The sequence below is a fragment of the Pithys albifrons genome, chromosome 31 (genome assembly GCF_047495875.1).
Source record: "Pithys albifrons albifrons isolate INPA30051 chromosome 31, PitAlb_v1, whole genome shotgun sequence".
In the NCBI taxonomy this organism is placed as follows: Eukaryota; Metazoa; Chordata; class Aves; order Passeriformes; family Thamnophilidae; genus Pithys; species Pithys albifrons.
This window is the reverse complement of record NC_092488.1, coordinates 1,085,486-1,105,411: the sequence shown is the minus strand read 5'-3', so window position 1 is coordinate 1,105,411 and position 19,926 is coordinate 1,085,486. Positions and strand designations below refer to the sequence as shown.

At 52.2% G+C, this 19,926-nt stretch overlaps 3 protein-coding genes across 3 annotated transcripts; 1 reads left to right on the top strand and 2 right to left on the bottom strand.

Annotated features, from left to right (window-relative positions):
- Positions 1-1,049: 1,049 nt before the first annotated feature.
- Positions 1,050-2,015, bottom strand: LOC139684101 (olfactory receptor 14J1-like). The gene has a single exon (XM_071579702.1). It carries the CDS (start codon positions 2,013-2,015, stop codon positions 1,050-1,052), a length of 966 nt encoding a protein of 321 aa, XP_071435803.1.
- Positions 2,016-12,621: 10,606 nt separating this feature from the next.
- LOC139684100 (olfactory receptor 14A16-like) lies at positions 12,622-13,563 on the top strand. The gene has a single exon (XM_071579700.1). The coding sequence runs from the start codon at positions 12,622-12,624 to the stop codon at positions 13,561-13,563; it is 942 nt and encodes a 313-aa protein (XP_071435801.1).
- A 4,210-nt stretch (positions 13,564-17,773) lies between these two features.
- On the bottom strand, positions 17,774-18,628 carry LOC139684099 (olfactory receptor 14J1-like; the record flags this gene model as incomplete). The annotated part of the gene is made up of 1 exon (XM_071579699.1): positions 17,774-18,628. A coding segment is annotated over exon 1 (855 nt), but the record flags the coding sequence as incomplete, so codon positions are not given.
- Positions 18,629-19,926: the final 1,298 nt, after the last annotated feature.

Genomic DNA, 19,926 nt, shown 5'->3' with positions numbered 1-19,926 from the left:
ATGGATTCTGTGAGACAAGGGAGCTCTGTGCTCTGGGTATGGAATGAGGTGCCACTGGAGTGGGAATCAAAATTCCTCAGGTTTGTGTTCTTTGGGGTCCAGGAACAGGTGAGATTTAGAGCCACAGAAAGTTTTTCTTCATGGTCAAGACACAAAAATTAAACATGATACAATTGCTAAATACCACAGCTGCTTCCTCAGCTTTCCCCAGCCTCAGCAACCTGGATGACCCACGTCCTTGCTGTGCTGGTCACACAGCCCAGGGTGCTCCTGGCCTCCCTTGCTGCCAGGGCACACGGCTGCCTCCTGCCCAGCTCCTGCCCACCCACAGCTGCCTTACAGGGCTGCTCCCAGCCAGGCAGCTCCCAGCCTGTGCCATGGCCAGGGGAGGCCCCTGCAGGGGCACACACTGCCATTTGTCCCTCTGGCATTGCAGGAGGTTCCTGCCAAGATGGGCTCTCCTCCTCCCTCAAGCTTTCCCTGAGCACAGAGGCCTGAGAGACCTTTCCAGTAAAGACTCAGGCAGAGAAGCCATGGAGTCCCTCAGCACCACAGCAGTGTCTGCTGGAATTAAATCCCCCTCCCCATCCCACAGCAGCCCAGCATTTCCCTCCTTCAGCCTTGGTCTCCAGTACAGCCACTGAGGCTCTTTTGGCTCTTGACTTTTCCTGCAGCCACCAACTCCAGGGGAGCTTTGCCTTTCCCACAGTTCCACCTGCACAGCTCAGGCCATGCCCAGGAATTCCTTGTCTGTGCCTGGCCTTGCTCCCACCCCCTGGCAGTGGCTCTGTGGCCTCTTTGTGCCCCACTGCCCCTCAGCTCATCCCACAGCCCCCTGTGCAGCCCCAGCCCAGGTCAGGAGCATCCAGGGTGGGGAACAGACCCTATGATGGGATGCCCAGGCCAGTCCTTGGGCTTGGTCACACACGACGGAGAGGATAAATAACGGAAAAGAATGAATAATGACATTTTTTGAATAACATAAAATCAGGAGGAGGAAAAAAAGTAAAATTATAAATGAGAACAGCCTTGGTCTCTCATGACATACACTATGAGCCATTGGCAAAGCAAAGCAGGGAGTCTCTGGCTGCTGCAAAGCATCCAGTCATCATTTTCCTCAGAGCATCCTTGAGCTCCTGGTTCCTCAAGCTGTAGATGAGGGGGTTCAGTGTTGGAGGTACCACTGAGTAGAGAACTGACACCACCAGATCCAGGGATGGGAAAGAGACAGAAAGAGGCTTCAGGTGGGCAAATAAGACAGTGGTGACAAACAGGGAGACCACAAACAGGTGAGGGAGGCACGTGGAAAAGGCTTTGTGCCGTCCCTGCTCAGAGGGGATCCTCAGCACAGCCCTGAAGATCTGCACATAGGAGAAAACAATGAAAATGAAACAACCCAGAAATAGAAAACCACTAACCACAATGAGCCCGAGTTCCCTGAGGTAGGAGTTTGAGCAGGAGAGCTTGAGGATCTTGGGGATTTCACAGAAGAACTGGCCCAGGGTATTGCCTTGGCACAGGGGCAGGGAAAATGTATTGGCTGTGTGCAGCAGAGAGTAGAGAAACACAGTGGCCCAGGCAGCTGCTGCCATGTGGGCACAAGCTCTGCTGCCCAGGAGGGTCCCGTAGTGCAGGGGTTTGCAGATGGCAACGTAGCGGTCGTAGCACATGATGGTGAGGAGAAAAAGCTCTGCTGTGATGAAGAAGACGAAAAAAAAAAGCTGTGCAGCACATCCCATGTAGGAGATGGTCCTGGTGTCCCAGAGGGAATTGTGCATGGCTTTGGGGACAGTGGTGCAGATGGAGCCCAGGTCTGTGAGGGACAGGTTGAGCAGGAAGAAGTGCATGGGGGTGTGCAGGTGGTGGTCAGAGGCTACGGCGCTGATGATGAGGCCGTTGCCCAGGAGGGCAGCCAGGGAGATGCCCAGGAAGATCCACACATGCAGGAGCTGCAGCTGCCTCGTGTCTGCCAATGCCAGCAGGAGGAAGTGGCTGATGGAGCTGCTGTTGGGCATTTGCTGTCTCTGGGTACTGACACCTGTCCAAGCAGACAAAGCAGTAACAAGTTACTGTAGATGTCTCTGAAAAAAAACCTATGCCTGTCCTCATGTAAACCCTTTAAATCACCTCTTCTCATTCTCAAGAATTCTTTGGGTGGTCATTTTAGAACTTCTGGTGAGGCCTGGCTCAGAAAGCTCTAAGGATTAACGAGCTCTGCTGATTTTCTGCAGGAATCAGTTGTACTCTACAACAGCAGATAAATAAATAGGAACTGGGAGTGATGTTTTTTTAAACTCATTCATGGCAGTAAACAGCTTCTCAGCCTTGTCACTCACAGTTCAAATGACTGCACAGCACAGCTGTGGACTCATAGTTGTTTTTTGTTTCCTTCCAGTTGCTCCACCACAGGGAGTGGAGTTTTTAAGGCACAAATCCTTTGCATTTATACTCATGTCTAAGAGAAACCTGGCAGGTCCTGTGAATCAAAGGGATCGTCCATTCCTGCAGTGTGGGGCAGACAGTGTGTCCTTCAGCCCTGCTCTCAGCTGCCCAAGGCTGTCACCTCTTTGACCTGCAGGGCAAAGGCACTCAAGTGTTCTCATGAGGAGAAGCTGCACACTGCTGAGAGCTGGTGACTTCAGTTTGCAACTGCACATCTCCAAACTCCTCATCCTGTCTCATCCTACCCAAGGCAGATCTCAGCTCTCCCCTCCCAGCCAGGGGCACACAGGGCTCATTGCAGCTGCCTGCACACACCTTGCAGCCCCACTGCCATGGCCTCGGTGCTGAGGGGCTGTGGGGAACACAGAGCTGCAGTGGCACAGCTGTGCCCTTCAGGAAGGCAGCCTGCAGCACAGCAGGATCATCCAGGGAAAGGGCTGAATGTCCCAGAGGTGTTACATCCTGAATGCAGAGTCCTGCAGACTCATTGTCTGAATCTCCTACCTGAGCTGGGAACAAAGGCAGCATGAAGAGGAGGAGAAATGGGGAAATTGTGCCCCACTCCTCTGGAGACCCCACAGGGACAAGCAGATGGGCAAAGGGAGTTTCCCCTCATCAGGGATCTGTGTGTCAAGGCCCCTGACCCCATGGCCTTTGAGGTAGAGGCTCTCCTGGCTATTGGAGGAGATCAGGGGCTTCTTCTTGGAAAAAATCAGCAGAGTAGGAGATGGCCAGAGCTGCCCTAACTGCCCTGCCACGGCATTTCAGCAGCAACTCCCTCTCACTCCCTGCCCAGGGCTCTGCTCCCTGGAGCTGTCCCTGCCAGTAGCTGCTTCCCTGTGCCCAGGGCTGTGCCCTGGCAGTGCTCCCAAAGCCCATCCCAGCCCTGGGTGCTCAGCTCTGCCCTGTAGAGCCCTCCCAGCACAGGGTAATGCCCAGAGGCAGTTCTGGCTGTGCTGGGGTTTGGAAGAAGCTCAGAAATTCATGAGAAATGGAATCTCAGTGCCTTCATATGAGAAGAAAAATAAATTGCCACCTCCATCTGCCTCCCCCCCCCCTTCCCCAGACCACGAAGAGTGGAAAACTCAAAGCAGAGACTCTCCCTTCAGGTTAATGCTGCCTTGATGTCTTTATTAAAGTAACCTTGGATGATCTGGAGCTGTGAGCAGCTCTGACCCCACTGCACCCATTCACCTGCAGAAGGACCCTGCCCTGACAGGTGTCACACCTTCACCCAGATCTTATCCCTGGAGCACCCTGGGAGATCCCCAGGAAGGCTGAGAGTGCCCCTGGCAGCAGCAGAGCCCCTGCCCTGACACTCAGTCCCCTGAATGAAGGGACCCTGCTCGGACAGAGAAGCCCTGGGCACCCCTGGCTAAGCACCCACCTTCCCACCCTTGTGCCATCCCCAGAAGAAAGATTTCATGCTCTGTCTCTCTGATGATGCCACAGGTTGTCCTTGCTCTGGAGCATGTCCTCCTCCACAAAAAGGAACCCTGAGAGCCATCCTGCCAAATGTGAGCTGCAGCAACATGTGTGAGCTCTGGGAGAGCCCTCCAGCACACTCCTGTATCGCCTGAACCCAGAGACTTACTGTGTTAAGGACTGTTCAGGTGATTCCATCAGTGAACTCTCAGCATTCTGACACTCCACAAAGCCTCTCATCAGTGTCTTACTTCTCTCCTCTGCCCTGGGTGTCTGCAGGCAGTGCCCTGAGCCCTGCTGGGCTGTGCACAGGAGCTGCTCCTGGGCAGAGCTGTCTCTCTGCAGCACTGCCCGCTTGCCAGGAGCTCCCTGTGTGCCAGGAGCCCGGCCCAGCTCAGCAGCACAGCAACAGCCCCTGGGGGGAATTTCGTGCTTAATCCCTGAACACCAGGCCCTGAGTGGAACTTGAGAAAACCTCTCAAGAATAGAAAGTTTTCTTCCAACTGCAAAGTTTCTTGTAGATTTAATGGGTCCCACTGAGGGACACAGTGGAGAAAATGTCCCCAGCATTCAGTTAGAGTAGAAAACTGGAGGTAGTGATGAAAGGTGGGACAGGCAAAGTAAAGTTGGCTCTGATGTTGAATAAACCCGGATGTGTTTAACTAACTGAGAGGTCTAAGCCTTGACCTTGTAAAGGAAATATCACAGCCATGCCACCCAGCCCCTGGGAAGGCAGATCCTGTTCCTCCCTCATTCCTCAGGGCTCTTGGTGGGGCACTGGGATGTGGGGATGTGGAGATGTGAAATGCCAGGGGCAGGATGATGGGGTGGCATCTCCCAGGCTGCTGAACAGGGACAAGGAGTCATCCAGCTGGTGGCCGGTCACCAGTGGTGTTCCCCAGGGGTCAGTGTTGGGTCCAGTCCTGTTTAACATCTTTATTGATGATTTAGGTGAGGGGATTGAGACCATCATCAGCAAATTTGCTGATGACCCCAAGTTGGGAGGGAGTGTCGACCTGCTGGAAGGCAGGAGGGCTCTGCAGAGGGATCTGGAGAGACTTGAGAGATGGGCTGATTCCAGTGGGATGAAGTTCAACAAGGCCAAGTGCCAGGTCCTGCCCTTTGGCCACAACAACCCCCTGCATTGCTCCAGGCTGGGCACAGAGTGGCTGGAGAGCAGCCAGGCAGAGGGACCTGGGGGGACTGAGTGACAGGAAGCTCAACATGAGCCAACAGTGTGCCCAGGGGGCCAAGAAGGCCAATGGGATCCTGTCTTGGAGCAAAACTAGCGTGGCCAGCAGGACCAGGGAAGTGACCCTTCCCCTGGACTCTGCATTGGTGATACCACACCTTGAGTGTTGTGTTCAGTTCTGGGCCCCTCAGTTCAGGAAATATCTTGAGGGGCTGGTGTGGGTGTATATAAGAGCAACAAGGCTGGAGAAGGGACTGGAGTACAAGTCCTGTGAGGAGAGGCTGAGGGAGCTCAGGTTGTTTAGCCTGGAGAAGAGGAGGCTCAGAGGTGACCTCAGGTGGCCAGGTGGGGGTTGGTCTCTTCTCCCAGGCACTCAGCAGTAGGACAAGGGGGCACGATGGGCTCAAGCTCTGCCAGCGGAAATTTAAATTGGAGATGAGAAAAAAAGTCTTTATAGAGAGAGTGCTCAGGCATTGGTATGGGCTGCCCAGAGAGGGGGTTGATTCACCATCCCTGCAGATTTTTCAAGTGAGATTGGACATGACACTGACTTCCATGGTCTAGTAAAGGGACTGGAGTTGGACCAAGGGTTGGACCTGATGATCTCGGAGGTCTTTTCCAACCCAATCAAATCTATGATTCTATGGTTAATGAGGGCCAGGGGCTGCAAGGGTCACTTGTCTCCTCAAGCCATCAGGGGCACACACAGCAGCCGTGGCCAAAGCCCTGCACAAGTTGGCTCTGGCAGGGCCTTTCAGCTTCTGCACATCCCTGTCTCCTCTCCAGCCCAGGCTGTCCTACAGTGTCCAAGCCCTGCCCCTTTCCCTACAGGCTGTTGTCATCCCCCTGACTGCCCCACCTGGCTGGCACCTTCCTGCACTGACATCTCTCCCTCCTCCCTGGCTCTTCCATAAAGCCTTGGGCTGATCCAGGCTCCTTCTGGGGGATGTGTTTCACCACAGCTCTGACCTTGGAAAGAAATTCCTTTCTCCTTGTTTCCAGTCTGCACCTCCTCCATTGCCCTTGGTGACCTTATTTCTTTCTCATTCTATTTCCAACTGCAAAGGGAAAAAAAGCTCCACCATCTCTGAAACCACCATTGTGTCACTGCTGAACCTCATGGAATGAAGGGTCCATTTTGGATCTGTGGGGCCTCATGGAATGAAAAGAAACCTGAGATACTGTGGAAATTCATGGAATCAGGGGACTATAGTGACATTGGGCAAGCCCATGGAACCAAAGGTGTCTTGAGACTTTGTGGAATCTCATTGTGTCACAGCAAATATGGAAGGCTTAGACAAAGGTTATTAGAGAAGGCACCTCATTGAGCTATGAGGTGCAGAAAGGACCCCATTGCTTTCTAAACCCTTCTTAGAGAGGAGCCTGAGTGTGACAGGGTCCAATCTTAGCCTCAGGTTTCCTTTGGGTTTAAAATTTAGGGAATTATAGAGATGTGATTGAATCACTTTCTCCTGCAGGTTTTAATGATGGCATATCAGATGTACTTATATCTAATGTATTATTTATTATGATAAATGGACAGAGAAAGAAACAGATAAGTGAACAGATTAAAGATCTAAATCAGAAATATTTACTACACTGTGGAAAAGCTAAAAACCTCCTAGTATAGTATATTATAGCCTAAAATAGTGCAGTGCACTGTATCAAAAGCATCATTTTCAAGCAGTTGTATCAAAGCCAGCAAAAAAGAAACAATCATTCAGCAGGGATTGTTGTAATTTACTACACAGATAAAGAGGGCATATCTCTGTCCTTCCCTTAACCCCTGGGCAGTGACCATGAAGAACCCTCCTTCTTCATGGGAGAAGCTCCACACACTTCAAGGCAGTCTGTGGAAGGATGTGCCATATGAGAGTTGGGCTGGGATTTAAAGTTACACAGTGAGGGATTGCAGGTCCTGTATTTCCAGGCCAGTGAGCAGCTTATCTGTCAGCTCCTGTTTCAAAAAGCAGGATGTGTATTTGCAGTTTGGTGAACCAGGCTGGTTTTAGCAGAATTCAACACCAAACCAGCACCTTGGTGCCAGCAGTACCTCAGCACAGAGAGCCTGCACTGTTTGCATTCTCTGAGCAGATTCTGGGCCTGATCAGGGTACAACATCTTTTCATGGTCCATAAGGCTCTGCAGAGCCACAGTGGCACCTTGATGCCATGAGGTTCCAAAATATCCTGGGGTTGATCTGGTTCCAGGAGGCCCCACAAAAGACAAAGGCCCCTTGGTTCAATGAGATTCTGGAAAGTCTCAGTGTTCCCTGTGTTCCCTGAGGCCCTGCAGTGTCATGGTGGCCCCGTATCTCCAAGAGGTTCCACGGTGTCCCTGTGTCCATTTGGTTTGGTGAGGCCTCAAGTGTCACAGTGGCCCATTGACTCCTTGACGTTCAGAAATGTTCAGATTTCCTTTGGTTCGATGAGAATCTGAAGTGTCACAATGTCCCTTTGGTTCCATGAGGTTCTGTGGTGTCACAATGGCCCTTTGGTTCCATGAGGTTCTGTGGTGTCACAATGTCTCTTTGGTTCCATGAGGTTCTGTGGTGTCACAATGTCCCTTTGGTTCCATGAGGTTCTGTGGTGTCACAATGTCCCTTTGGTTCCATGAGGTTCTGTGGTGTCACAATGTCCCTTTGGTTCCATGAGGTTCCACACTGCACTCCCAGGAACACACATGGGTGGATGTTGCCCCACCTGCAGAGCTGCCTCCAGCTCTGGGGTCCCAGCACAGGTGGCTGTTGGAATGAGTGCAGAGGAGGCACCAAGATGATGAGAGGGATGGAGCAGCTCTGCCATGGGGAAAGGCTGAGAGAATTGGGATTGTTCAGCCTGGAGAAGAGAACCTTTGGGGTGACCAAATTGTGGCCTTCCAGGACCCAAAGGGAGCAAACAAGAAAGATGGACACAGACTGTTTACAAGGACCTGGAGTGACAGGACAAGAGGGAATGGCTTCACACTGACAGAGAGCAGGTTCAGATGAGATACTAGGAAGAAATTCTTCCCTATGAGGGTGCTGAGGAACTGGCACAGGTTTCCCAGAGAAGCTGTGGCTGCCCCATCCCTGGAGTGTTCAAGGCCAGGTTGGACTGAGCTCTGGGCAATGAGGCCTAGTGGAAGGTGTCCCTCTCCATGTCACTGGGGTTGGAATTAGATGATCTTTTAAGGTCTCTGAAACTCAGGACATTCTATGATTCTGAGTTACTTCAGGTAACTGTGAAAGATCCCAACATCTTGACCCAGCTTGGGAAAATATCACCTTCCAAAAGGGGGAATTAAAAGCAGTAATGCAAAAACATCCATCAGGTCCATCCCCATAGAAAGGGCAAGTGATATTTCTTATGCTGTGGGTGCAGAAGGCAATAAGTGTTGGATTGTGCCTCAGAACACTCAAGCAGATCTAATCAAGTGCACCCACGAGCCAAGGCAAACACTGAGCAGAGTGAGGGACAGTGAGTGAGGGCCTGACATGCAGAAGGATGCAGATTGCTGGGGTAGGAAGTGCCTTTGCTGTTCCATGACCAGGGCACATCCCACTGGAGGAGAAGCCCCAGGGCAGCCCCAACACACTGAAGGCCACAGGCCCAACTCAGAGTACTCGGTGAGCTTTCCATGCAGAGATGTTGTAAATTTCTCTTAGTTCCTTTGGAACTTCTGAGTTTTGAATGGTTCCTCCAAATACCATGAAATTCATGTCTCTAAAATGGCAGTTCATTCATTTCTATAAAGCTCTGGGGATTGGGTCACATCAAAATGCTGACATTGTGTATGCAGATATTTGCAGCACTGTGGTGAGGGTATTGGAGATATAGAAATGAAAGACTGATAAAATGGGTTGGGTTGGAAGAGACCTGAAAGAGCCTCTCGACCAACTTTCCTTTTCATTATCCAGGGACACCTTCCACGAGTTCAGGTTGCCCAAAGCTCCCAACCTTGGACACCTCCAGGGGCGGGTTTTTGCACATAGTGGGCAACCTATTCCAGGTTTATGCCACCTTCATATAAAATATTTCTTCCTGACATCCAATGTAAATCTCCCCTCAATCAGTTTCAGGTACTGTGCCTTCTTCTGCCAATACAACCCTTGGCAAAAAGTGTCACTCCATCTTTCTTGGACAAGCAGCTCTGCATTGTCATGGCTAAACACGTGGAGAGGGACCAGAGATGGCCCATGAATGCACTTGGAGGCCTCAAGCACATGAGCAATAGATAAGGACTGAAAGCCCAGGGCTCAGTGGTGTGGAGACTGAGTAGAGCACAGGAGACGCCTGAGAGTGCTTGAAGTGCTCTCCACCATAGATGGTGAAACTTTCCTTTGTAGTGAGAAACAGCATGAGAAAGAAATAATGCCACCAAGGGCAGCTGGGGAGATTCAGGGTGGATATGAGGAGAAAGGAATTCCCCTCTGAGAGCAGTGCTGTGGGGCAACACGCCCCCAGAAAAAGTCTGGATCAGCCCAAGGCTTTGTATTCCAAGGAAGAGCCAGGGAGGAGGGAGAGATGTCAGTGCAGGAAGGTGCCAGCCAGGTGGGGCAGTCAGGGGGATGACAACAGCCTGCAGGGAAAGGGGCAGGACATGGACACTGTAGGACAGCCTGGGCTGGAGAGGAGACAGGGATGTGCAGAAACTGAAAGGCCCTGCCAGAGCCAACTTGTGCAGGCCTTTGGCCATGGCTGCTGTGTGTGCCCCTGATGGCATGAGGAGACAAGTGAGCCTTGCAGCCCTGGGGCCTCATTGCCTCCTTGTCCCTCTTCAGCAGCCTGGGAGGTGCCACCCCATCGTCCTGCCCTTGGCATTGCACATCCCCACATCCCAGTGCCCCAGGAAGAGCCCTGAGCAAGGAGGGAGGGACAGGATCTCCCTTTCCAGGGGCTGGGTGGCATGGCTGTGACATTTCCTTAACGTGGTCAAGGCTTAGACCTCTGGATTAGTGAAACACATCCAGGTTTATTCAGCATCAGAGCCAACTTTACTTTGCCTGTCCCCAGCTGTCAGCACTACCTCCAGTTTTCTGCTCTAACTGGAGCCTGGGGACATTTTCTCCTTTATGTCCCTCAGTGAGACCCATTCAAACTACAAGAAACTTTGGAGCTGCAACACGACTTTGAATTCCTGTGAGGTTTCCTCAAGTTCCACTCAGGGCCTGATGTTCAGGGAGTCAGGACCAAACTCCCCCCAGGGTTTGTTGTTTTGATGCTGAGCTGGGCTGGGCTCCTGGCACACAGGGAGCTCCTGGCAAGCAGGCAGTGCTGCAGAGAGACAGCTCTGCCCAGGAGCAGCTCCTGTGCACAGCCCAGCAGGGCTCAGGGCACTGCCTGCAGACACCCAGGGCACAGGAGAGCAGTGAGAGGGAAGTTAAGCACAGTTTGGAAGAAGACAGAGGAGAGCTTGCTTATATCTCACTAGAGGAGAAATTATCACTCTGAAACAGTCAAACTTTAAGGAGGATAAACTTCAGTTCCTGGAGGGATCTCCTAAACTGGCACATCCCACAGCTTTTAGGACCTTTCTGGAGGACTCTGACAGTTCCTCCAGTGCAGAGGAGGTGGTCACACAGCAGAGCTGGGTTTGCCTCCTGCACCATCCAAGGGACAGAGCAAGGCAATCCCTGTTCCCATTGTGTGCTGCAGGTCTGTGAAGGTGGGTGTGCAGCCAGGGGTGCCCAGGGCTGTGGTGCAGAGCAGGGTCCTGCAGCCCAGGGTGCTGTGCTGGGGCAGGGACTCTGCTGCCTGCCAGGGTCAGCTCTCAGCCAGCCCGGGGAGCTGCTCACAGGTCTGGGGAGAAGCTGTGGGAGGAAGGAGCAGCCCTGAGCAGGGCAGGGTCCTGCTGCTGAGAGGGTGCTGTGTGGGTCAGGGCTGCTCACAGCTCCAGATCCACCTGGGAATGGCTCTGGATGACACTTCCTGAGAAGATGGTAAATCAGGGATTATTGTAATAAGGTGCTATCCTGAGTGTGTTTTCAATTTACTCCTTGGAGCAGGGTGAGATTGTTGGGGGATGAGAGACGCACAATAGGAGGTGGAAGGGACAGACAAGGACCATCAGCACAATGTTTGAGCATGTACTGAGACTGCTGATGTGTAACTGAGTCAGTCTGTCTTCTGGGATCCTCCTGAAGTGCCTCAGCTATGGACAGCACCAGGATCACCCTTCCTGGGCCCATCAGGGTTGTTGTGACCTGCCCTTTCCCACCTGCAAAGAGAACATGCCCCAGGCAGTGCCCTGCAGACAGGCAGGTTTCTGTAGGGTTGGGGTGAGTGCACAGAGGTTGGGATGGGACTGGGAGTGCTGAGAGGGAAAAGGCACCTGCCAGGAGGAAAATGTCCAGGCAGCAGGGATATGATCAGGGAATGAAGGGGAGCTAAAAGGAGAACTGCTGTGGGAAGGAGGGCACTGTTGGTGTTTGTGAGGTGGCACAGCTGGGTCAGGGTAACACTGTCCTCAGTGCCTGCTCTCTCTGCCCTGGTGTCTCAGAGAGAGAACCACAATATTTTCCTTTGTATCTCTGCAATTCTGATCTTGTTCTTATTGTCTTGTTCTCTCAGTGAGGCTCTGGGATTTGCAGCATCTGAGTCAGGCACTGCCCTTGTGATTCCTGTCATGCAGGTGTGTCCTTAGGAATGCAATGTTAAAGCTTTCCTCTAACCTGTGGGCTGTGGGCAGTGTGTGTGACAGGGGAGTGAGCTGACTCTCCCTTAATGAGCCACCATCCCCAGGGCACTCAGGGATCTCCTTGTCATGTCCTTCCAAGCACTGAGCTGCCCTCCTGCATGCAAATCTCTCCTACAGCATATTTGTGCTACCAGAATTCCCCATGGAGAAGCACAGAGATGTTATAACTGAGGAAACACTGTTGGGTTTGTCAAATGAACTGTGTCTTTGGCAGAATTGATTCTTCCCCAAAGACCTTAAGAAAGGCTGAGACATTCAGTGATCCCTCTGCTCTCAGCAGGGTCTGGTTTCTTCTCAGGGTAACATGGAGGAGGTGATTGTCCTCTGATCCCCAAAGGTGCAAACACAGGGCAGTGGGGAAGAAGACTGTCCAGTTCTTTACCTTGCCCTGAGCTACAGGAATCCCTTTACCTCCCAGACCTGGCTGTGGCTCATTCTGTGTGCAGCAGAAATGCTGGGGATTTCTGACCTCAGAGAAGCAGGCATGGAAAGTGGCCAGGAAAAGTATTCCCTAAATCCCCTTCCTGCCATCCCTGTCCTTTAGAACTGAGAGTATAGATGCTAATAAGTTTTCTGCATTAGGAATGATTCCATCTGACAAATCCAGAATATGCCACATGTCCCCAAACGCACCGCAGTGGGGCAGGGATGGCTTCTCCAGAGCCCACACACACAGGCCTGGCTGCTCTTGGCACACTCAGACAGTCAAAAGGGAGCTCAAGTCAGGGACTGAGATGAGGGTTTTCCTCAGAGAAGGAACAAGGGTGGTTGAGACAAAGGGGGACAGTGTACAGGAAATGGCACCAGTTTAGCTCGAAGCAGCCTGTCCTGACATGTCCCTGTCTTTTTCTCCATCAACAGGTCCCCATGCCCAGAGGCAGGAAATGTCCAACAGCAGCTCCATCAGCCACTTCCTCCTCCTGCCATTGGCAGACACGCGGCAGCTGCAGCTCCTGCACTTGTGGCTCTTCCTGGTCATCTCCCTGGCTGCCCTCCTGGGCAACGGCCTCATCATCAGCGCCGTAGCCTCTGACCACCACCTGCACACCCCCATGCACTTCTTCCTGCTCAACCTGTCCCTCATAGACCTGGGCTCCATCTGCACCACTGTCCCCAAAGCCATGCACAACTCCCTCTGGGACGCCAGGACCATCTCCTACATGGGATGTGCTGCACAGGTCTTTTTTTTTCTCTCCTTCATCGTAACAGAGTATTCCCTCCTCACCATCATGTGCTACGACCGCTACGTTGCCATCTGCAAACCCCTGCACTACGGGACCCTCCTGGGCAGCAGAGCTTGTGCCCACATGGCAGCAGCTGCCTGGGCCAGTGTCTTTCTCAATGCTCTGCTGCACACAGCCAATACATTTTCCCTGCCCCTGTGCCATGGTAATGCCCTGGGCCAGTTCTTCTGTGAAATCCCCCAGATTCTCAAGCTCTCCTGCTCATATTCTGATCTTAGGAAACTTGGTCTTCTTGTGGTCAATGCCTGTTTAGGATTTGCTTGTTTTGTTTATATTGTTTTCTCCTATGTGCAGATCTTCAGGGCTGTGCTGAGGATCCCCTCTGAGCAGGGAAGGCACAGAGCCTTTTCCACGTGCCTCCCTCACCTGGCTGTGGTCTCCCTGTTTATCAGCACATCATTTTTTGCCTACCTGAAGCCTCCTTCCATCTCCTCCCTATCCCTTGATCTTGTGGTGGCAGTTCTATATTCAGTGGTACCTCCAGCCATGAACCCCCTCATCTACAGCCTGAGAAACAAGGAACTTAAGGATGCCCTTTGGACACTAATGATTGGACACAATTCAGAAGCAAAAACTGCCTGATTTCATGTGCAAAACACTCATAGAGGAACTCACTATACACTCAACACGCCTTCTCAGGTTTTTGGTGGTGATTATGTGGGTTTTTTTGCTTTTTTTTCCTGCTGCTGAAGTGGTGTGCAATGTAATTCTACTTTTGATCCCCATTTTTCCATAAATTCTCTATCCTTAATATTTGATCTGGAGACTGGGTAAATGAGGGAATGTTCTCTTTGCATATTTAAGCAAAATAAAAGTTACTTGTGTAGTTTGTTTTTCCGAGTTCCTTCCTCTGAGACCACAGCAAGGCCAATGGCAGTTCCTGTTTGCAGAGAGAGTCCCAGCACAGCAGCATTGCCAGGGAGCAGCAGAGCTTTGTCACATCCTGCTGTGTGTCTCTTCTGGGATCACAGGCAGGGACAGGCCATGGACACTTGAGGGACACAGCTGGGCTCCAAAACAGCAGTTACATGAGGAAAGGGGTTCTCCTGAGGGCAGAGCAGGAAGGCTTTGGACTTCTTCCAAAGTAACTTTCAATAACATGTCCAAGGAAACAGACTCTAAAGAGGCTCCTTGTGTTGCTTGTTGTCCATGGGACTCAGTGTGATGAGATCAGTGTCCTAGCACGGCCTTCAAGGATCTTAGTGCTGCTTTAGGGTTTGCTGTTTGTTGCCAGTGACAAGGACATGGTGAATGATCTGTGATTAATCCTCGAGGGACTCTACAACTTGTGACAGACCTGGCTTCTATTGAGGAGACTTGGGAGGGGCCAGGAGAACTCAGGGGACCTGCAGAGACAGTTTGTGCCAAGGAGTCAGCAAGAAATGCAGCGCAGTGAGAACAGGCCTTTCAGGTGTGGGGTCACCCAGAGATGATATTCTACATCTGAGTGTGAACTGAAAAAGGGGAGCTCTGCAACCCCAGAGACCACGGCAGGCACTGGAAAAGGAGTCTGGTGAGGGCTTCATGTTCTGGTCAGTGAAGGTTCATAGATTAGATCCAGTGCAGCCCCCAGACCCATCTCCCAGCACTGGCACAAGGCAGGACACCTCTGAGCACCCTCTGTGGCCACTCAAGAGCTGGTGTGGCAGGTGGTCAATGGCAGGGACCACCATCAGCTGGCTCTGCCTCCCAGCTTGACCAGAACAGCCCAGCAGAGTCCCCCCATGGCCCTGGGCACCACAGCCCCCGTGCCCTGCAGAGCAGCACCCCCAGCTCAGGGGCTGTGGGGAGCACGGGGAGGGGCTGCAGGAATGGCTGGTCAGGCCAGCACAGACGTGTTCCCCTGGGGAAAGGCTCTGTGGGGAGATGGGATGTGCCAGGAGAAGAGCAGGACAGCCTGTGTGTGCAGAGGAGACATGGAAAGAGGCTGCCCTGTCCCTGGGGCAGCAGGAGCTGCCTGAGGAGCCTTTGGGGCCGAGTCTTTCCTGCTGTCCTGGAGAGCAGGGCTGGCCTTGGGGCTGCAGGAGCTGCCTGAGCTGAAGATCTCCTGAGCATTCCACACACAGGGTCACTGCCCCTGACCTCCATTTCCTCCATTTCTTGCTTCAGGGCAAACATGACTGGGCTGCTCTGCTGGGCTGGGGCAGGGGCAGGGAGATGGGGGGATAAGGGAGGGGCTGGACTGGGAAGGGCCAGGGCAAGGAAAATCCCAGTGTTGATCTGAACTTTGTGAGTGTGCAGGGTGGGGGCTCTGCAGGGCTGAGGTGCCTCCAGCCCCTGGCTGTGGCAGCAGGAGTTCAAGGAGACCCTTTTTACTTTTCTCCCTGTTTATACATTAATAGCAGCAATCTCTAATTGATATTGTTCTCAAGCACCAGGAAGGGTCTCCTTGTCTGCTCGTTCTCTTCATGGTCTCTTTTCAGTGATGATATCCTAACCAGAAAAGCCCCTGACAATAATTTACTTTTAAATTTTCAAGTCTTCTGTGGTTAATTAAACAGATCTCAGAAGCATATTCAAAGTGAATATCTTATTTTAAAATAAAAAAGAGCAAAAATGTCTTTTGTGGTCTGTTTATTTTTTCCTATTTATACATTAATATCAGCAATTCCTAATTGATATTGATCCTGAGAACCTCCTAATGCATTCTGAATTGATATGAAAATCAAGATCCTTTTTGTCTGACAGTCAAACAGACTTTATCCCTACTCCCCACCCCACCATTCCCTCATCAGACCCCTGGGACTGAAAGCAGCCTTGTGCAAATCTGAGTTTCCTCCAGCAAAGGCTGGACCTGCAGGTTTCAGCTCCTTGGCACCAACTCCCACCTGCTTTACTGAAGGAAGAGCTGCATGAGACACAGAGGGATGTTCATTTATTGTCAGCAAACAAAACCAAAGAAGGCACAGCTCAGTAGAAAACACAACTCATTGCTCTGCTCTGTATAAAGTCCACATTGCCTCCACTGAAGTCCACTTTCTGCAGGAGGTAGTCTTAGACCAATGGCAAACATGTTCTGTGTGAAGCACAGATCCCAAGGTCCCCCCAAACACTCCCTGCCCCAGATTCTGTCCATATTTGCTCTTTGCACACAGCCAGTCACACACTGAGGTCACAAGATCCCTCGATCCACAGAGGGAGGAAAAGAGAGAAAGTGAACAAAATGGTCTGTAGTGCAGAGCTAAATATGCACTTATCCCAAATATTCTGGAGTTACAGGAACTTTCTCAAATATCCTTTGCAACACCTGTTCAGTGGGGAAAAATCTATTTTGATGAACAGGCCCAGGGAGTGGTGGGGAATGGAGTTACATCCAATGGTGTACCCAGGGCTCAGTATTGGGGTCAGTTCAGTTAAACATCTTCATCAGTGATCTGGACGAGGGCATTGAGGGCACCCTCAGTCAATTCGCAGATGACACCAAGTCGGTAGGATTGCTGACCTGCTGGAGGGGCAGGAAGGCTCTGCAGAGGAGTCTGGACAGTCTGGACTGATGGGCCCAGGCCAGCTGGATGAGGTTCAACAAGGTCAAGTGATGGGTCCTGCCCTGGGGTAACAACCATCTTAGATTCTTGGCCATGCTCTGCAACTGATCCCCACAGCCTGTCCTGTGTCCTTTATCCCTCCATTTCCATGGATTCTGTGAGACAAGGGAGCTCTGTGCTCTGGGTATGGAATGAGGTGCCACTGGAGTGGGAATCAAAATTCCTCAGGTTTGTGTTCTTTGGGGTCCAGGAACAGGTGAGATTTAGAGCCACAGAAAGTTTTTCTTCATGGTCAAGACACAAAAATTAAACATGATACAATTGCTAAATACCACAGCTGCTTCCTCAGCTTTCCTCAGCCTCAGCAACCTGGATGACCCACGTCCTTGCTGTGCTGGTCACACAGCCCAGGGTGCTCCTGGCCTCCCTTGCTGCCAGGGCACACGGCTGCCTCCTGCCCAGCTCCTGCCCACCCACAGCTGCCTTACAGGGCTGCTCCCAGCCAGGCAGCTCCCAGCATGTGCCATGGCCAGGGGAGGCCCCTGCAGGGGCACACACTGCCATTTGTCCTCTGGCATTGCAGGAGGTTCCTGCCAAGATGGGCTCTCCTCCTCCCTCAAGCTTTCCCTGAGCACAGAGGCCTGAGAGACCTTTCCAGTAAAGACTCAGGCAGAGAAGCCATGGAGTCCCTCAGCACCACAGCAGTGTCTGCTGGAATTAAATCCCCCTCCCCATCCCACAGCAGCCCAGCATTTCCCTCCTTCAGCCTTGGTCTCCAGTACAGCCACTGAGGCTCTTTTGGCTCTTGACTTTTCCTGCAGCCACCAACTCCAGGGGAGCTTTGCCTTTGCCACAGTTCCACATGCACAGCTCAGGCCATGCCCAGGAATTCCTTGTCTGTGCCTGGTCTTGCTGTCACCCCCTGGCAGTGGTTCTGTGGCCTCTTTGTGCCCCACTGCCCCTCAGCTCATCCCACAGCCCCCTGTGCAGCCCCAGCCCAGGTCAGGAGCATCCAGGGTGGGGAACAGCCCCTCTGATGGGATGCCCAGGGCAGTCCTTGGGCTTGGTCACACACGATGGAGAGGATAAATAACGGAAAAGAATGAATAGTGACATTTTTTGAATAACATAAAATCAGGAGGAGGAAAAAAAGCAAAATTATAAATGAGAACAGCCTTGGCCTCTCATGACATACACTATGAGCCATTGGCAAAGCAAAGCAGGGAGTCTCTGGCTGCTGCAAAGCATCCAGTCATCATTTTCCTCAGAGCATCCTTGAGCTCCTGGTTCCTCAGGCTGTAGATGAGGGGGTTCAGTGTTGGAGGTACCACTGAGTACAGAACTGACACCACCAGGTCCAGGGATGGGGAGGAGACAGAAAGAGGCTTCAGGTGGGCAAATAAGACAGTGGTGACAAACAGGGAGACCACAACCAGGTGAGGGAGGCACGTGGAAAAGGCTTTGTGCCGTCCCTGCTCAGAGGGGATCCTCAGCACAGCCCTGAAGATCTGCACATAGGAGAAAACTATGAAAATGAAACAACCCACAAATAGAAAAGCACTAACCACAATGAGCCCAAGTTCCCTGAGGTAGGAGTTTGAGCAGGAGAGCTTGAGGATCTGAGGGATTTCACAGAAGAACTGGCCCAGGGCATTGCCTTGGCACAGGGGCAGGGAAAATGTATTGGCTGTGTGCAGCAGAGAGTAGAGAAACACAGTGGCCCAGGCAGCTGCTGCCATGTGGGCACAAGCTCTGCTGCCCAGGAGGGTCCCGTAGTGCAGGGGTTTGCAGATGGCAACGTAGCGGTCGTAGCACATGATGGTGAGGAGATAAAGCTCTGCTGTGATGAAGAAGACGAAAAAAAAAAGCTGTGCAGCACATCCCATGTAGGAGATGGTCCTGGTGTCCCAGAGGGAGTTGTGCACGGCTTTGGGGACAGTGGTGCAGATGGAGCCCAGGTCTGTGAGGGACAGGTTGAGCAGGAAGAAGTGCATGGGAGTGTGCAGGTGGTGGTTACACGCTATGGTGCTGATGATGAGGCCGTTGCCCAGGAGGGCAGCCAGGGAGATGCCCAGGAAGATCCACACATGCAGGAGCTGCAGCTGCCTCGTGTCTGCCAATGCCAGCAGGAGGAAGTGGCTGATGGAGCTGCTGTTGGACATTTGCTGTCTCTGGGTACTGGCACGTGTCCAAGCAGAAAAAGCAGTAACAAGTTACTCTAGATGTCTCTGAAAAAAAAACTATGCCTGTCCTCATGTAAACCCTTTAAATCACCTCTTCTCATTCTCAAGAATTCTTTGGGTGGTCATTTTAGAACTTCTGGTGAGGCCTGGCTCAGAAAGCTCTAAGGAATATCGAGCTCTGCTGATTTTCTGCAGGAATCAGTTGTACTCTACAACAGCAGATAAATAAATAGGAACTGGGAGTGATGTTTTTTTAAACTCATTCATGGCACTAAACAGCTTCTCAGCCTTGTCACTCACAGTTCAAACGACTGCACAGCACAGCTGTGGACTCATAGTTGTTTTTCCTTCCAGTCGCTCCACCACAGGGAGTGGAGTTTTTAAGGCACAAATCCTTTGCATTTATACTCATGTCTAAGAGAAACCTGGCAGGTCCTGTGAATCAAAGGGATCGTCCATTCCTGCAGTGTGGGGCAGACAGTGTGTCCATCAGCCCTGCTCTCAGCTGCCCAAGGCTGTCACCTCTTTGACCTGCAGGGCAAAGGCACTCAAGTGTTCTCATGAGGAGAAGCTGCACACTGCTGAGAGCTGGTGACTTCAGTTTGCAAGTGCACATCTCCAAACTCCTCATCCTGTCTCATCCTACCCAAGGCAGATCTCAGCTCTCCCCTCCCAGCCAGGGGCACACAGGGCTCATTGCAGCTGCCTGCACACACCTTGCAGCCCCACTGCCATGGCCTCGGTGCTGAGGGGCTGTGGGGAACACAGAGCTGCAATGGCACAGCTGTGCCCTTCAGGAAGGCAGCCTGCAGCACAGCAGGATCATCCAGGGAAAGAGCTGAATGTCCTAAAGGTGTTACATCCTGAATGCAGAGTCCTGCAGACTCATTGTCTGAATCTCCTACCTGAGCTGGGAACAAAGGCAGCATGAAGAGGAGGAGAAATGGGGAAATTGTGCCCCACTCCTCTGGAGACCCCACAGGGACAAGCAGATGGGCAAAGGGAGTTTCCCCTCATCAGGGCTCTGTGTGTCAAGAGATGCCCCTGACCCCATGGCCTTTGAGGTAAAGGCTCTCCTGGCTATTGGAGGAGACCAGGGGCTTCTTCTGGGAAAAAATCAGCAGAGTAGGAGATGGCCAGAGCTGCCCTAACTGCCCTGCCACGGCATTTCAGCAGCAACTCCCTCTCACTCCCTGCCCAGGGCTCTGCTCCCTGGAGCTGTCCCTGACAGCAGCTGCTTCCCTGTGCCCAGGGCTGTGCCCTGGCAGTGCTCCCAA